Genomic DNA, 19,423 nt, shown 5'->3' with positions numbered 1-19,423 from the left:
TGAAACTTGGTCTGAACCCTCATGAAAGTGGGACACACATAATGGATGGGCTAGATTTTCAAACCACATCTCAGTGGGCCCAAAAAACTGATTATGAATGTTTTAATGGTGCACGGCCCCTCCACACTTCTGTATGTGGTGTGGCCCACAAAAGTCACAGATTGACTTTATTTTTGAGACCTAGGCCCATGATGGAATGGTGCATCTGACTGATGGGTTAGATGTTCGAAACGCATCACGGTGGGGCCCACACAGCTCGACCTCATGGGATGGACTCGTGAGGTCGAGCGCATAATACCTTTTCCATATATATATATATATATATATATATATATATATATATATAGTGTCTCCTGCGCACCGTGCCGCATGGAGCTTAAATACGAGCTCTGTGCAGAGCCCTTAGATCTCCATCTTCGGCGGAGATTAAGCATCCCTAAACAGTAGAGAGTTTCCGTATTTAAGACTCGCGCGCCACTATTTTTGCATGCTGACGAGCTCCTCCTGAAGTGACGTCTCCAAGTTCTGTGGGTGTAATAACAAGCTAACAAAAAAAAGAAAAACAAAAAGATGACGGCCCATCTGGACCATACATGTGTACACACTGATTTAGCCTTGTTCAAGATGTTCCCACCACAGATGGACCACGGTTAAAGAATTGCATTGGACTGACAATCCTAACCATCTATTCGTTAGATGCTTGCCTAGTATGTGGGTATGATCAAGGTGGGCCACTGGATAGGTGGGTCATCGTGGATTACGCATGACCCCTATATCACCTTGATCAGACGACCAACAATATTCAAGGGCAGAATCTTCCAATCCAACGGTCTTTAGTAGCCGTTGGTGGGGCCAGCTTAGCCCCCAAAAGTATACACACCATAACGTGGTAAGAAAAAAAATCCAATTTCTTCACTGTGTTAGTCTAGAAAATTGGCCAGCATTTTCAAACGCTGTCGTAGGAAATGAAGACTTCTTCTAAAAAGTAGATTCTATTACATCTTGACCATTGAAAATCTTGATAGAAATTTTTAGGACATCAAAGTCTTTCTGAGACGTTGATTCTTTCTAATCTTGACCTTTTAAAAATCTTTATCATAGGAATTTTCAGTAGGGACGAAACCGAAAACGTCCATGTTAAGGAATTTCATACGGTACTGTAGGGAGCGCGTACAACACAACGCTCTGTGGGCCCATCATGATGAATGTGTGACATCCATTCCGTTCATTTGTGCCAGCTCATTTTATTACATGAATCCAAAAAATCAGGCTGATAAAATAGTGAACTGGACCACACCACAGGGAAATGTGTGGATAAGGACCCGTTGAAACTTGCTTTGGGCCCACTGAAGTTTTGAATTGGGTGAGTGTTTTGTTTTTTACCTCCATCTTGGTGGGCCACAATTTGGTGGCAAATAAAACCTCGTGGTTGGGCCTATCAATTTCATGGTACTGATTTATGGCACTCAAAACTTTTTAACGGTGGGCATCACTCTCCCCTCTGTTTTTTGTGGTGGGGTCTTCTCGAACTTTGGATCTGATTCATTATTTGGATCATGCCGTAATATGGTCCGTCCAAATGGATGGACATTGCAGATACAAAACACACATAACGGTGTGGCCCACAGAACTTGGAGACGTCACTTTAGGAGGAGCTCGTCAGCGTCCGAAAATAGTGGCGCGAGTCTTAAATACGAAGACTCTCTGTTGTTTAGGGATGCTTAATCTCAACTGAAGATGGAGATCTAAGGGCTCTGCACGGAGCTCGTATTTAAGCTCCGTGCGGCACGGTGCGCAGGAGACCGGGACTCTCTCTCTCTCTCTCTCTCTCTCTCTCTCTCTCTCTCTCTCTATATATATATATAAAGGTACTATGCGCTCGACCTCACGAGTCCGTCACATGAGGTCGAGCTTTGTGGGCCCCACCGTGATGCGTTTCGAACATCTAACCCATCAGTCAGATGCACCATTCCATCGTGGGTCTAGGTCTCAAAAATCAAGTCAATTCCTAACTTGTGTGGGCTACACCACATACAAAGTGTGGAGGGGCCATGCACCATTAAAACATTCATAATCAGTTTTTTGGGCCCACCGAGATGTGGTTTGCAAATCGATCCCATCTATTATGTGTGTCCCACTTGCATAAGGGTTCAGACCAAGTTTCAGCAGTATTCAAAACTCAGGTGGGCCCCACCAAGTGCTTTTATATGTTTTAACGGTGTTTCACATGATTTTAGATGGTATGGCCCACCTGAGTTCCGTATACGGCTGATTTTTTGGATATCCCATAATTTAGAGGGTACCCATCAAATGCACGGTGTTGATGGTCGACACGCATCACGGTGGGGCCCACACAGCTCGACCTCACGGGAGCTAATCGTGAGGTCGAGCGCATAGTACCTTTTCCCTATATATATAACATCATGTTAAGATATGGCCCAAAAATAAGGCAAAATCTAAAACTCAAGTGGGCCATACAACACAGGATTAATTGTTCACCGTTGAAACATTGGTGGGGTCACATAAGTTTTGGATGAGGCTAATTTTTTGCATTTTCAATTCATCTCATTAGGAATGACCATAAGTTTTGGATCAGACTAATTTTTTGTGTTTTCAGTAAGAATGACACTTACGAGGAGTATATACGGCATATAAACATCACAGTAGAGCCTAAGAGGTTTTGATGGTAGGCATTTCCCTGCCCATGTTTTCCTATCATACGGCCTACTTAAGTTTTAGATCCTAAATTTATGGTCACTCTCCCCAGTATTGTTTTATGTGGTGAGGTCCATGAGAGCTTTGGAATCGTCTCATTCATTGCCTGTTGACCAAAAATGATATCTCCGAATCGATGGACGGCTTGAATAAAAAGCATACCTCACGCTGGGTCCCATGGAACTTTGTGACGTCGCTTCAGTAGCAAGTCTCGTTAATCGGCGGCCGTCAGAGTAGACCAACCCAGCGGCCCTCCCCGGAATGGGAAGCGAATTGACTGGTGTGCCACACACCAGTTATATAGCTGGTGTATGTACTTATCGTGTGAGGGGAAGCCGATGGCTGGCGTACCACGCGGAGGCTCCCAGGGTCACTGAGGGGCCAACGTGATGTGTGAATTTTATCTACACCGTAAATCCATTTTCCCATATCGGTTTAGAGTACTGGAGCTAAAATATGAAAGATACAAGTCTCAAGTAGACCAAGCAGAGGTGCTAAGGATGCCCACCATTGAAACTCTTTTAGGGTCTAACACGTTCGTTTATTTACCATCCAACTGTTCCACCTGATATTTGGATTTGCTTCGTTGTTTTGGATGATGCCCTAAAATGATTTATTAAAATAGGTGGACCGAGTTGATGTAAGGCACATAAATCTCGGCAGGCCCTACGGTAAGAGACCTCGGTGGATCCTTTAGTGTAGTTCAGACTTTTCTAAGTCGTGTCATAGTCAGACTAACCCGGCGTGCACTCCACCGATTTCGATCACATTTGGGACTTTCTCTAAGTCGAGTCATAGTCGGACGCGGATTAGCTACTGACAGGTGGGGAGCAGATTGGCTACTCCCCCTGACACCAGCGAATGGCTGGTGGTCGGTGCTATGTGGGCCACACCATGATTTATGTTTTTAATCCATGCCATCCATCTGTTTTTACAGATCATTTTATGTTATAATTCCAAAAATGAGATATATCCAAATCTCAAGTGGACCACATTACAGGAAACGGTGTTGAATGAGGGTCGACCATTAAAAACATTTTGGGGGCCATAAAAGTTTTGGATCAAGCTGATATTTGTTTTTTTCTCTTCATCTGGACCTGTATGACCTAATCAACAGATTGGATGTCAAATAAACAGTATGGTGGGCCATAGGAGGATTTTAATGGTTGATATCCAATCACTACTGTTTTCATATGGTGTGGTCCACCTGAGATTTATATCCCTCTCATTTTTTTGGATCAAGGAATAAAATGATCTTTAAAAATGGATGAAACACCTACATCATGGTGGGGCCCACAGAGCACACCGAACACCAGCCACGGAGCTGGTGTCAGGGGGAGTAGCCAATCCGTTTCCCTGACAGGTTGAATGCCGTACTTGCTATTGAAGTGATGTCAATGATACATGTGTTGTATTAACAACGTACGTACAATTGGAGATATCGTTTTAGGGCATTAGCCAAAGAATGAGCAGATCCAAAGCCATGGTGGATCTGAAAAAAATGGATGGATGGAGTGGATTTTCCACAAACATCACGTGGGCCCCACCTAACTTCCGGTCTCAGGAAGTTCCTGCTTTCGCAGGGAATCCGCATCCCATTCTTAATTTGTTCTTTCAAACGAATGGACGGTGTGGATGTATAAGTAACACACATCACAGTAGGCCCCACAGTCAGGGATCGACCGAAGCTGCGTCCCTTATCAGCCACTATCCCATTTGAAATTCAAAAGTGAAAATGTGCCTCCCTGAAATTTCTTTTTAGTGGGGGGCGCTACGCACTGTACCCTGAGTTCATTATAAAGAAGGGTCCATGTCCAAAATCAAAACCCAAAGAAAGCTAGTACAGCCATGAACGTTCAAACCACCTTCTTCTACCTTATTCTTCCTCTCTTTCTCTTCCTTCTTCTATGGAATAAGAAGCAAAACAACAGACAAAATCTCCGCCTTCCTCCGGGCCCCATGAAGCTCCCCATTATAGGAAACCTGCACCAGCTGAGAGACCTACCTCATCGTTCTCTCTCCAAACTCGCCAAGGTTCATGGCCCACTCATGTACATCAAATTCGGTAGCGTACCAGCCTTAGCAGTATCATCAGCCGACATGGCGAGAGAGATCATAAAAAACTACGATCTATCATTCACTGGCCGCCCTTGCGGACTTGCATCCCGAAAGCTCTCCTACGGATGCCTTGACCTGGTTTTCTCCAGCTACGGCGACTGTGCGAAAGGTGTGCGTCCAAGAACTACTAAGTGTCAGTAGAGTACAATCGTTCCGATCCATTAGAGCCAAGGAGATGAGCCACATGATCGAAGTGATCAGACGGTCTTCTTCTCTGGGACCCATCAATATGAGTGAGGTGCTGCTCTCCCTCACAAATAGCATTATTTGCACGGCTGCCTTTGGTTCTAAGTATGGTGGATCTGGAGACGGAAACACTAGGTTTCAGGGTATATTGGGGGAATCGCATGAGATAATTATCGGATTTGGCATAGCCGATTTCTTCCCGTCACTTGAATGGATCAATCGAGTTACTGGATTCGAAGATAAGCTCGATAAGGTCTTCCATGCCTTGGATTCTTTCTTCGAAGATGTTATCGAAGAACACCTCAATCCGGGAAGGCCTAAGCCCGAGCACGAAGACTTCATTGACGTCATGCTTCGTGTTCAGAAGGACGTTAGCCAGGCGATCTCTCTTACCAGAGATCATATTAAGGCAGTTATCATGGTTAGTTAATTAATCTTTCCCCTCTCCCTCTCTCCCTCTATCCATGCCCAACACAGAAGTACTGTCCCTATCCATGCCCGACAAGAGACGGTGACTGAACACCTACCGCTCCCTCTCTCCCTCTGTCCATGCCCAACAGAAAGTACTGTCCCTATTCATGCCCGACTAGAGACGGTGACTGAACACCTACTACTCCCTCTCTCTCTTACGTGGATGGAGTACGCCCGTGGTGGGCGCGGATTAGATACTGTCCAGTTAAGTAGCTAAATGGCTACTGAAGTGACGTCACCAAGCTCTGTAGAGCTACCATGATGCATGTATTGTATCCATGCCGTCCAACCATTTTTTGAGATCGTTTTATGTCATGAGAAAAAGATTGAGATAGATCTAAAGTTCAAGTGGAACCACCACAGAAAACTATGGAATCAGTCACACCCACCGATTGAAACATTTATAGGGCCCATCATGATATATTTTTTAGATCCAACCTATTCATAAGTTGATATAGAAATATATGAAGTGAAGAAAAAAATATAAGCTTGATCGGAAACTTCTATGCCCCCTAATAAGTTTTGAACGGTGGATGTCACTGTCCCCACTGTTTTCTATGATGGGGTCCACTTGAACTTTATATCTATCTCATTATTTTTCTCATTTCATAAAACGATATCTCCAAATGGAGACGGTATGGATACAATACATACAACATGGTGGGTCTACGTGGCTTGGTGACTTCACTTCAGTAGCCATTTGGTTACTGACTTTGTCAGTATCTAACCCTTCCCTGGTATCAGGGAGGTACTGGGCGGATTAACTGTTACCCATTTACAGCTCAGGGTCTGTTTGGCCGTGCGAAGGAGGGATGGGATGGATTTTAAGGTAACGATGGTGGTGTTACTGGATTGGTTTAAGATCCATGGGATTGCTATATCGGGACAAGTTCACTGGGTCTGTTTGGCACGCCTGGCGTATCGCGGGATTTTACTTTCAATCCGGCCAACCAAGTGATGGGATCAATTTTAAGGTAATGATGGTGATGTCAGTGGATTGTTTTAAGGTCCATGGGATTGCTTATATCTCAGGATAAGTTCACCGGGTCTGTTTGGCTCGTCATGCATATCCTGGGTTATCGCGATCCCATCTCTCCTAATACCCTGGGATTGGTCTGGCCAAACAGGCCCTTAGTGGGTGTTACCCTTTACGTGTGGGGCTACCTTGAATTTGTTTCGTATCCCCATTATCTATCCGTTTTCTCAACTTATTTAAAGATGTTATCTCAAAATTAAAGTATATCTGGTTGTTTTAATTTTGGTTAGTGATTAGGTAGATACCTCGGAAGATGGTATAAGATTGAGATTAAATAAAATGAGCTTTGCTTAAGATGATCAGGTGATTATGAGAGTGTGGGATTCACCCTCTGAAAAATTGTTACACCTTTGCCTTTCGTATAAAATAAGTTTTTTTTGGTAGAGATATAATAAAAGAAATTTTTTATAGTAAAAATTAAAAAAAAAAAAAAAAGACTACTGAACATCTTTTTGGATGGAGAATTTTTCTTTGATATTATTTAGTTGGTATGAGATAACTTCTTCTACTAATTTCATTTGTTATTTATATCTTTAATTTACCTATCTGGATGTTTTTCATGTTTTAACTATTATTTTAACTGTTTTAGCACAAATAACCTTTTAGAGCATTTTCTTCTTAACTTGCTACTTTTACAGATAACTGATATAAGCTTCTTTATTGACACGATCATGTTTTGCTGAACCATTTTTGCTTTATGGGTGACATATTATTGCTTGATAGACGCCAACTATATACCCACAAAATACTTTTTGGGCATCTTTATAAATATTAAATGTACTACGCATCTCATGTAAACATACACGTGTCTGTCTTTAATTGGCTCTCGTAGGAATGTCCAGGAATAGGATGTAACAATATCCAAATCTCTAGCGGACAAAATTGTAGTGAATAACTATGAAGTCACAAAAGTTTTGGATTAAGCTAATATCTATATTTTCCCTTCATCCATTTCTAGTCAACTTTACCAACCGGCTGGATGACAAATAAACACCAGGGGTCTACTTGAAGTGGGCCTTGGGAAAGTTTTTAATGGTGAGTGTTCAATAATCATAATCTTTTGTGGTGTGGCCCACCTGAGATTTCGACATACTTAATTTTTAGCAAAATGTACTAAAATGTGCTGATAAAACAAATGGACAATGGATATACAAAATGTCATCAATGTAAGCTATGTGGTAAGAGTAACACCCGTTAAGCTGTTGGTGATGTAGAACCTGTCACAGACACGTTCCTAGCATGGTTGAGCCAAAAGAAGATGGACCGTGAATTGAATATAACTTTTGATCCGGGTATCGTTACGGGGCGCACAACCTCAATCTTTACTGAAATGGGCCATCCAAGGTGAACCGACCCACTTTGTGGGTCGCATCTGTCCGTTTCGTCAGAAAAGGAGCACTTTCAGCTCAAAAACGAATTTTTAGGAAAATTTTACTATTTTTAGTAATTCTGATTTTTTAAATATTTTTAGAGTTTTAGATTTTCTTTCCTTTTAAAAATAACTTTTAGTTATACTAGGACTCTACTAGAGAAAGTTTATTTGCAATTTTTATTTTTAGAAATTAGGCCTTAGAAGAGTTTTATTAGAATTAGGATTTTTATTAGAGTTAGAATTTTGCTATTTTTGGTAATTACGAATTTTAGTTTATTTTTTTCCTATATTAATAGTGTAAGGAGACACATTAGGAGATTATCAATTATTCATCAATCAATTTCGAATTTATTAGAGTTTATTTCTATTTTCTGCTTTCTTTCCTCGTGGATTCGAGAAGTCTCTGTGAGGAGTCCAGAGAAGTTCCGTGGATTCGGAATAGTTATCCTCTTGAGGAAGACGGTGCTCGACCTCACGTCCTCCCTGCATCAACAAGACAATTATCAGCTTGACCCAAAACTTTTGCGACCCATTAATGATCAATCACCACTGTTTTTATGGCATGGTGGCAGCTTTTGAAGCAGCTCGACAAGAGAATCGGCAAGCCATGCAAGGGCTGCAGGCTTCTATCAATTGTATGGCGGATCGTTTGGCGAAGGCCCTAGGGCAGCTCCGTGTTCATGGTGGTGATCCACCATCAACAATTGCTAGAATTAGTAATCATATTGATCGTAGGGCGACGCTATCAGTGAACCACAGGATCCCTCCTAATAAAGTGGGATCTAGCGACATGATTTTACAGCATCCTAGACGAGCCATTGATCAGATGGATCGGATGGATCAAGAATTCAAGATGAAAGTCGATCTTCCTAGTTTTAATGGTCAACTCTACTTCAAGGACTTCCTCGATTGGTTGCTTAAAGTTGAACGTTTCTTTGACTACATGAACATAATGGAAGAAAAGAAAGTTAAACTCGTGGCCTACAAGTTGACGGGCAGAGCTTCAGATTGGTGGGAACAACTTCAACTCGAGCGAACGAGACGGATGAAGGCGCCAATCCACATGTGGTCGCGGATGAAGAAGTTATTGTGCATGCGATTCTTCCCTACCAATTACGATCAGGTATTATTCCAACAAAATCAAAATTATTGGCAAGATAATCAATCATTAAATGGTTATGCAGAGAAATCCTATTATTTGTCGGTGAGAGGTGACCAGGTCAAAACGGATTTGCAACAAACTACAAGATTCATCAGTGGAAAACATGTGACCTCTATGGGAACGGTGAGCCAACTCAAGACTTCTAAAGTGGAGGGACAATCTCTCATGACTGAACAGGCCTTTGTTAAACAATCTGAGAAAACGGGAGACATATATGCAGTAGTTGAAGAGAAAAAATATGTGGAGCCTGTGAATATCCTAGAGGATTTGGAACCAGTATCGCAGGAGTTCAAGGGGGTTGTGCTCGATGAACTCCCTAATAAATTACCTCCCATACGAGATATGCAAAATCACGTTGATCCCATCGCAGAGGCAAGTCTGCCTAATTGCCCACATTATCAGAAAAAATATGAAATCTTGAAGACAAATGTGAAGGAATTAATCGATAGTAGTCAAGTCAAGGAAAGCATGAGTATATGTATCGTATCGGCTCAAAAGCTTAATGCCAAGTACAAAAAAAAGTTTAATGAACATCGGCGTCAGAAGTTATCTCAGACTCATGTGCCAAGTCTCTTGCGTAACTCGAGGACGAGTTTTTTTCAAGTGGAGGGGTCTGATGTAGAACCTGTCACAGACACGTTCCTAGCATGGTTGAGCCAAAAGAAGATGGACCGTGAATTGAATATAACTTTTGATCCGGGTATCGTTACGGGGCGCACAACCTATCAATCTTTACTGAAATGGGCCATCCGAGGTGAACCGACCCACTTTGTGGGTCGCATCTGTCCGTTTCGTCAGAAAAGGAGCACTTTCAGCTCAAAAATGAATTTTTAGGAAAATTTTACTATTTTTAGTAATTCCGATTTTTTAAATATTTTTAGAGTTTTAGATTTTCTTTCCTTTTAGAAATAACTTTTAGTTATACTAGGACTCTTCTAGAGAAAGTTTATTTGCAATTTTTATTTTTAGAAATTAGGCCTTAGAAGAGTTTTATTAGAATTAGGATTTTTATTAGAGTTAGAATTTTGCTATTTTTGGTAATTACGAATTTTAGTTTATTTTTTTCCTATATTAATAGTGTAAGGAGACACATTAAGAGATTATCAATTATTCATCAATCAATTTCGAATTTATTAGAGTTTATTTCTATTTTCTGCTTTCTTTCCTCGTGGATTCGAGAAGTCTCTGTGAGGAGTCCAGAGAAGTTCCGTGGATTCGGAATAGTTATCCTCTTGAGGAAGACGGTGCTCGACCTCACGTCCTCCCCTGCGTCAGTTGGTGATTGAACGACTATCATTAAAAGATTCCTACAGCTCAATGTAATGTTTATTTGCCCTCCAACCTGTTGATAAGGTCAAACATACGTGTAGGAGGAGGGAAAATACAAATATGAGCTTGATCCACAACTTTACACATAGGAAGTTTTTAATGGCCAATCATCCCTATTTCCTGTGGTGTTGTCCACCTGAGATTTGGACTTGCTTCATTTTTTGTGACCATATTCTAAAATGAGCTGGAAAAACAAATGAAAGGATGGCGTGGACATACAACACATACATAAAAAATGGCCCGACGGTCACGACCACACTAAATCCGCTTCCTTCTGTGCGGTATGACACGGACAGATGGTGGTTAACCATTTTACCTTGCCACGTGTGGCAGACATGAGTATCTTTTGCATGCGAATTTCAAGTTTTGTAGAGAAACCGTGCAAGAGTGGGAGCCACTGTGATTCAGCTGCGCCAGGCTACGTACGGACCTGAACCACAAAGCAGCAACCAAAGACTCAAGTGGACTAGACCACGGCAAACAGGGGAGGATGATTGATCCGGCTAGCTCGACTCGACCCAAACTGAATGGGTGAGTTGGTCCGAACCGAGTAGGCTTTTCCCAATCCGAACTCAAATCGAGTCGAGTTCGAGTTACCCAATAACTCGACACGAAACTCGATCCAATTAGACTCGACCCGATCCAAAACCCGACTTGACCCAACTCACTAATGCTACCTGCCACATCCTACCCCAACCCGATCCCAAACTATCTCTCTTTCCCTCATCCTCCTTTTCCAAGCCCGACAACCACCCACCACCATCAGCCTCCTCCTCCTTTTCGAAACTGGATCGAGTCGAGTCAGCCCTAACTTGGTCCAACTCGGCTCGATGCCCAGCTCTAGTCACACAGAAGGCGGGCCCCACAGAGTCTTTTGTCATCGCAAGGGCTCCCCAGAGGATCCAAGCCATACATCAGATTGGTCCCAATGATACAAGCGTGTGGGCTCAGTAAAACCCGAACTTATGTTTATACCTTCTTTTTATTTCTACACATACATGCAGTCCTTTATCTTTTCTTTTTTTCTTTTTTTCTTTTTTTCTTTTTTTTTTAAAATGGTAAAATGGTTGCAGGACATGTTTCTTGCTGGAACCGATACCACTTTCGCTACACTTGTATGGGCCATGACAGAACTCATTAGGAACCCTAGAGTGATGAAGAAAGCCCGGGAAGAAGTTTGGAGGATTGTAGGAGAGAAGAAGACCGTAGAAGACGAGGATCTCCATCAACTAAACTACTTGAAACTAGTATTGAAGGAAGTCCTAAGGCTTCACCCGCCAGTTCCATTACTAGTGCCACGCGAATGCAATGAAAAATGCAATATCAACGGCTACGATGTCCCTCTGAAGACTAGGCTCTTCGTGAATGTGTGGGCCATCATGAGGGACCCACAATTCTGGGAGAACCCAGATGAATTCTGGCCAGAGCGGTTCACGGATCAGCAGTTTGACTTCACAGGACAGAATTTCCAGTACATACCATTCGGCTCAGGCCGGCGGCGTTGTCCGGGGAGTTTCTTTGGCATGGCGACCGTTGAGCTGGCACTGGCGAGTCTGTTGCACTCTTTTGAATGGGAATTACCGGCTGGGATGAGGAAGGAGGATGTGGACATGAGTGAAGCACTTGGGCTTGCCCTGCATAAGAAAGTCGCTCTACGGCTTGTTGCTAGCCCTAGAGTATGGAGAAAAACTTAGATACTCTGGTAGCGTCGGATGATGATATGCAGGCAGTTAGCAATAAGTAAGAAATTGCATGCTGTGGCGTACAGGAGATTTAAGTTAAACTGTCAAAATTATGGATCCTGGTCTAGATGGATCGTGAACTGAAAATCATGCTTATTTAATTAGCTGACTATCAGATTGGTGGACATTTATTAGATGGCTAAAAAATGAGAAATATCCAATGGTCCAATTTCTACAAACAATCTGAATTTGGGGATTTGAATTAGCACCAGTCAGTTCTACAATTGGTCAGTTTAATTTAAAATTAATGTTAGCCATGTATACAATTTCTAATGGTCTGCGTATCAAACGTTATATGCTACCAGAGTATCAAATTTCTCTCCTAGAGTATGAGCAAATCTATGAAATGAATTATTATTGTTAGTTTGTAACTATTATGAGTAGGCTGGCATGAGAAAGTAGTACAATATCTGTAAAGCAGCCATGGCACTACTTGTATGTGACCATATTAGAAGGACAACAATGTATCACTTGCGTCTATGCTTGTAAACTTTGAATTTTCGAGAGGCTATTTAAAGATAAAATTATATTTTATTTCTTTCAAACTATGGTCTGTTGTACTGGAGATTTTCTTCTGAAGGATTCAAATGCCTTTTCTTTTTCATCCTCCTCGTTCCAGACAAAAATTCATAATTCCATGGAATAACACAACGAAAGCTCAGCTAAACTTATGAAATTGGAGTGTGCTGGTGCCTTTTGAATTGATATTATTATTTTTACACACGCCATGGTAGTATTTCCCCACCTATGGAACTCGAACTCAAGATCTCGGCCATTGATTAAGTCTCATCCAAACTAGATGCAACTTGTTTTAGTTGATCAGGACGCAATGGGTCGAATCCTGAATTGATTCAGGAGTGGACGCGTCGGTCCAAATCAGGGGTATCTCATGACCTATGGATCCAATAAAAAGGTGAGTCGAAGATGCCGTGAAAACAGATTGTAACTCACCTTTGATTGGGCGGTGTGGACGTGTGTTCCATTTATGGTGGGTGGATCGTCTAGATAAACGGTCTTGATCATCATGATTTATGCAGAAGCTGGAGCGATATACAATACTATGTACCAGTACACAAGTGTTGCAGTCATGTATAGTAAACATCACCATCCTTGCGATGTACCGTATTGATGTAGAGTAGATCGCAAATACTTTCATGTCCAAGATGGGTCAGAGAAGGCCCGATCAAAGGCAGACGTCATTAAGCCAATCAAAACCTTAAAACAAACATATTTCACAAACCGAAAAAAGTTATTGAACCTACCATGTATAATTTTGGGTAGGGCAAGCTACTTTAACCAACCAACTCAGCCATGCTGAGTTACCCACACCAAATTTGCAAGATTCCACCATATCTACAGCTGAATTGTATGTTTAATTTGGTTTTTATTATAAATAATAAGTTTTAATTTGATTATAATTTAATTCCTAAATCTTTTCCAAGTCTTAGTATCTTTATTTAAAAGGTTGTAAATTTATTTTTATTATCTATCCAATTTATCAACAAGTTTTTTCATATATTTTAAAATTATCTATATTTCATTTTCCTATAAGTTTGAGAAATCTCTGTGAAGAGTTGACGGAAGCCCCTGTAAAGTTGGAATATTTATCCTTGAAGAATACGTGTTCACCAGCATTAATGGTCTAGCTCAAAACTTTCGCAATTGAATCGCGGACTGTTATAAGGTTCCTACCTTCCCGTTTGGAAGGTCTATCATAAATGCAGTCTACGGTCTTCACGTTTTACGCATTTTTTTTCCGGAAATAACAAAGACACCCTTGAGGTGGCGGCTGTCACATCCGCAGCTTCTAAGGGCATTTCGGTAAATTGGGACAGTGAAGGCAACCGATACGAAAATGTCGTAGGGAGCCCGTGGAATAGTATCTGTGAGGCCCACATTGATGTGTGCGTGTGGTATCCACTCCTTCCATCATTTTCCGCCGGATAATGCTAGGATGTTAGACTGAAACTATGGCCCACATAGGGAAAATTGGGGATGGAAACGCCTGCCATAGAAACTTTCTTGGGGCCCACCAAAATCTTGGATCAGGCTGAAATTTGGGTTGATCCTTCGTCCTGGTGGATGGCATATATACATCGTGGTGGGCTCCATGAATTTTGTTCCCAGTGGCGTAGCTCGTTTAGAGTATCAATGACCCTGGATTTTTGGTCCGCATATTAAAATGATCCAGCGCAAATGATGAATGGAGTGGATGTCATACACACATCACAGTAGGCCCCACAGGCTTTTTTTTTTTTTGCAAAGGCTCCCCACAACTTGGAGGAAATTCTTATCCGTTTTGGGAGAATGGACCATGGGGCCAGCTATAGTATGCTGATGGGCATCCATCGTACATGCTATTTCTCCGCACGATATGTAGGGCTTTAAATGGCTGGGCTAGCCTATGGGCTTTCAAGCCTAGCCTAACTTGGGTGGGACTTGGGCTTGGGTATCAGGCCTGAGGGCCGGGCTTCTGATTAAATTCAAGCTAGCCCAATTTCCAGTTGGGACGGGTATGGGCTGTGTACAATAGCCTGTCAGCCCGGCTAGGCCCAATGAATGTCTCTTTGGTTCGGGCTCGAGCTCAGCCCAACACAAGCATTTAGGGCTAAGTTTGGGCCTACTTTAAACAATGCGGGTCAAGATATAGCTTGGGCCAGTCCTAACCTGCCCGTGGACACCCCCGACTATATGTGTCCAGCACTTGCAGTGATATAGACCATCTATCCATTAGGCGTTATTGTGGATGGTCCCTGGACCTAAAGTTACACCCATGGGAGACTCTGGCCCTCTGATTGTGGGCCTTAAAGATAATGCCTTGAAAATAAAACTGCAACGGTCCAAATTTAATAAGAAAAAGATCCACTGATTGGATGCTTCGGATCATCAGATTGATATGTTGTTTTGGGCTAATGGTCAACTTATGTTGGATAATATCCATGCACGTAGGATCCAAATTAGTCACTGCACATATGTAAGACATCCGTGTTTCCATCTTTTGGGTCCTGTCGGTGGCTAAAATACTGCCCATCAGATGATCCTAATCATAATCATGGGTCCACTAATTAATATCTGAAAATCAAACTGATTGACTGATGACATTTTACAGGGAAAAGTCTTTCAATTGGACGGTTAGGGTTATCTTATGCTATAAGAAGAGGTATAGCGAGGATTCTCAAAGAGAATCTACGCATGTACGCTGGGATGAAAGGATTCTCAAAGAAGATTTACGTATGTGCACTGGGATCTTCTGTGAGAGAAGCCCATGGTTCCGTCCCGGTCCACTGTAAAATTTAAATTCTAAATCAGCATCAAATTCGGTTCTTGGTATGTTTATACGGTGCTGTGAATGTCAGATCCTGTTATAATTTGATTGGTACTGATCAATGCCAATGACTCAAGTCTTTTTTTTTCTTTTTTTTTTTTTTTTTTTAAAATCAGTGTTTTAAGCTGAGCGTGATTGATGTCTATACTCTAACTTGAGAAAGAGTATTCCAGTACATGATACGCTTGTACAATCATACATACTATAGATATATTCATTAAAATCTCATATAGTATTTCTGGTCCTTCTTAAGGAAATAAATATAATACATTTTCTTTTAAAAAATAGTCCTGAATAGAATTTAATTGATATTTAATTTATTAAATTAAAAAATACTTACACCAATAAATATTTAAAAGGTTATTGTCCAGTTGTATTTTTATTACTACGAGCGTCTCTTTAAAAACTTTAAGGACTTGATTAAAACCTATGAACTTACACCTAAGTGTCTCTAATGTTCTAAAAGAGATCAGGTTCTTTTTGAGGTCTAGAACGTTCTCACATATGTCAGGCTAAGCTTCATCCTATCAAATATCTTGATTCGCACCAAATCAACATTAATAACCTTACAAGTAATGTCATTGCATATAAACACTTGTCCACCATCACACTCACTATAACTCGTGAACCAATCTCGCTAAAAAGTCATGTGGTATAAGACTTTCGTATCCAAAATTCATTCGTTGCTAAGATACCAGAATTTAAATGTAATTAGAACATCACCACCATCAACTTCTTTGTTGGATTCTACTGTGTTGGATTCCTTTGGCGTATTATCAGGCTTCTCTCTCTTCCGTGCCTTAGGATTTTGACAATCCTTTTTCATGTGCACTGTCATTCCACAATTCCAAAACTTTATCTTATAACTTCCTTTCAATTTAGATATAGACCGAGAATTCCCCTTCTCTCGTTTAGAATTCTTTCCCATGGCAACCAAAGCATCTATAGAGGTACCTTCCTTACTGTCTTTGCTTCCCAACTACTTCTTATGAATGACTTAGATGATAGTTTCAATATCGATGATATCCATGCCATGAATTAGAGTGTTTATGAGATTCTCTTAAGATGGTTGAAAGCAAATTCAATAAAATTAATGAATGATCTTCTTCTCCAATATTAGCCTCCACATTCATTAGTTTATAAAGTAATTCGTTGAATGTGTTCATGTGTTCATTGATATTAGACACCTTTATTACCTTAAGATTATAGAACTGTTTTTTGAGATACAGATGACTGCCTAGAGATTTCTTCATATACAAAATATCTAGTTTTGTCCATATTCCTATGGTGGTATTTTAATTCAGGATATTGTAAAGAACATTGTCCACTAGATACAATTAGATAAAGGTTGTAGCCCTCTTATCAAGTTCATCCTACTCTTCATCACTGATAGATGCAGGAAGTTTCTTCTTGGCAAGGAGGGCATGTTGCAATCTTTTTTGAACTAGAAAGCCTCTCATCTTTACTTTTCATAGTTTAAAATTATTTCTATTGGTGAATTTCTTCATTTCATACTTACGTTAGACCCTTTCGTCGGCATATTTTATATTAAAACTCAAAACCCCAACGTTAACTCTGATAACAGTTGTTGGGGGTCGTGCGGAAGTAAACATGAATTTAATTAAACAAGGTGAAATTAAATGCAAACAAAATCACACATAAGACACAAATTTTTCATAGAAAAATTCTCATAGGAAAAAAATTACGGCACAAAGCGACAAACAATTCATTATGAAATAATATTACAAGAGATGGATCGACTTACCGATCTGAACAATCCAAAAATCTATTTTCAAAACCCATACTTTGCTCTGAAGCATCTTAACATTCACTTAGAATACCCTAATTTCGATTACACCCAATATGTATACTATCACAATCGGAATTAGAAACAAATGAGCGCCGTCGGGACTACTACAATCATTGAAGGCCAGTCGATGACATCAAAGCCACCTTCAATGGGATCGAGTAACAACTTTAAAATTGTCCAGCAAGCAACTGAAATTTTTTCAAATTTTGTTGATGGCATCGACAGACCCTTGATATCAGATAGATTGAAGGTATTTGACAACAAAAAACACTTTAACATACACAAGGAAGAAAATAATTTTCCATTTCCAATGTTTAAAGGAATTCACTTTCTTGTCCATGGTTAACCTTTTTTTTTTTCTTTAAAATTTTTGCACCAGGGAATTGTTTAACATTCTAGTAGACCCTCTTGTTTGGCACCGTGGATTAGAGATCCCTTGGATTTGAAATACCCTAAATATCAAATCCTTCAGTTATGTTTGACACCTTAGATTTAGAATCCTTGTAATCCAAAAGTATCTATGCATAATATATTTATAGAGGTTTGAATTTAATTACTAAATCAACTTTAATATCTGTAATTAGTGTATATATGTAATGTTTGATACAATGATTATAATAAGCCAGCTGAAATACACACTTTGGTTGAAAATGATGAAATTCCAAGTCTTGGATGGGCTATAGGATCACATCCGAGCGACTAATCAATGGCTTTTAATCGTTGATTTACATAGACAATGTTTAGACTGCACGGATCATCCTATTGAAATAATTTTAATAATGCAGTTGATAACCTCATTGTTTTGGAATATCATCATGGGCACATACCCAATAAATTAGTAGCATAGTGACACACATGTTATATGTATGATTCATGAGAGAATTTTAATATGTAATCCTGGCTATCACCTTAGATTTCAAGCTCTCTTTTTGAGGGAATTTGAAATCCCCTATGACCTTATGGTGCAAAATAGAGAGGATTTGAAATCCCCTCAAATCCCCTAAATCTATGGTGCCATATGAAAATGGTTCATATGCATGCACTTAAAATTGCATCCCTGATGCAAGCACATCCTTCACACACTCATGCATGTGTAATTTCTCTTTTCTCTCTTCAGCTAAAGTCTCGTACAGTCAGTAGCATCACACCAGCACTATCATCGTGGCTTTGAGTTTACATCTACACACCACCGTCTCTACTTCTAAGAATGCAAAGGGAGGGAGTTGTGCCATTGTTATACATAACTATAAAAGAAAAGGTGCATTCATCAATCAGGTGGGAATCGATATCAATTCCCTTTTGTTTATATATTCATTTGGGAAATGCTGATCATGATGCCTTTGAATTCCGTTTCTTTTGTTGGGTTTTGGGAATGACAAGAACACCGACTAGTCATTGACAATTTGCTGTTATGTCTACATACGGCAACTCACGAGCACGACTTACCTTCCACACGTGTTCCTTATAGACAATGTGCCTGCATGTGATGGACAGGCTTCTCCACACGTGTAATTAGCAAAACTTCTTTTAATATTTGTCATTAACAGACAGTCCCAGATGTTTATTAAACAATCCTAAACGAGTTTTAGTAATATGATCTACCACTGGAAAACTACCTCTTATTATACCAGTCACCGACTTCAAAAAAACAAAGAAGGAAGAGAGAGAGAGAGAGAGAGAGAGAGAGAGACTCTTATTATTATTATTATTTGAGAAATGCTTTTACAGATCGAGTAGGATGGATAAGAGGCAAACACTTAGAAATTATTGAGAAATTGCAAACGTGGCATGCAATTAATTTCAACTAGCCATCCAAATTATAGGCATCAGTTGAGATGTACAATGAACTAAATTTCTTTTATTTAGTTATCCAACTCTTGTATGGCTGGTCATTTATTGGACGGTTAAATGAAAAGATTCCAATGGTTTTATTTTAGACAACAATTGTCCATGAATCAGAGGTTAGGAATGTCCAATTAATCTAATTTTTAGGTTGTGAGTTAGAGTAGTGAGTTTCACAACTTGGTTAATTTAATTTAGGTCAACATATGGTGTGTGTATGTGTGTATCATTTTCTGTAAATCTTATTGCGGTGGCCTTTATTTCAAACTAAGTATTATTAAATGCTTCATCATGAGAGAGAATGTTGAAAGGAGT

At 40.3% G+C, this 19,423-nt stretch overlaps 1 protein-coding gene across 1 annotated transcript; it reads left to right on the top strand.

The window, feature by feature from the left end:
* The first annotated feature begins 4,456 nt into the window (after nt 1-4,456).
* Nucleotides 4,457-12,461, top strand: LOC131248038 (cytochrome P450 71A9-like). The gene is made up of 2 exons (XM_058248077.1): nt 4,457-5,440; nt 11,463-12,461. The coding sequence occupies exons 1-2, from the start codon at nt 5,009-5,011 to the stop codon at nt 12,081-12,083; spliced, it is 1,053 nt and encodes a 350-aa protein (XP_058104060.1). The 5' UTR covers nt 4,457-5,008; the 3' UTR covers nt 12,084-12,461.
* Nucleotides 12,462-19,423: the final 6,962 nt, after the last annotated feature.

Source organism: Magnolia sinica, chromosome 6, assembly GCF_029962835.1.
Source record: "Magnolia sinica isolate HGM2019 chromosome 6, MsV1, whole genome shotgun sequence".
In the NCBI taxonomy this organism is placed as follows: Eukaryota; Viridiplantae; Streptophyta; class Magnoliopsida; order Magnoliales; family Magnoliaceae; genus Magnolia; species Magnolia sinica.
This window is presented reverse-complemented; position numbering and strand designations above follow the sequence as displayed.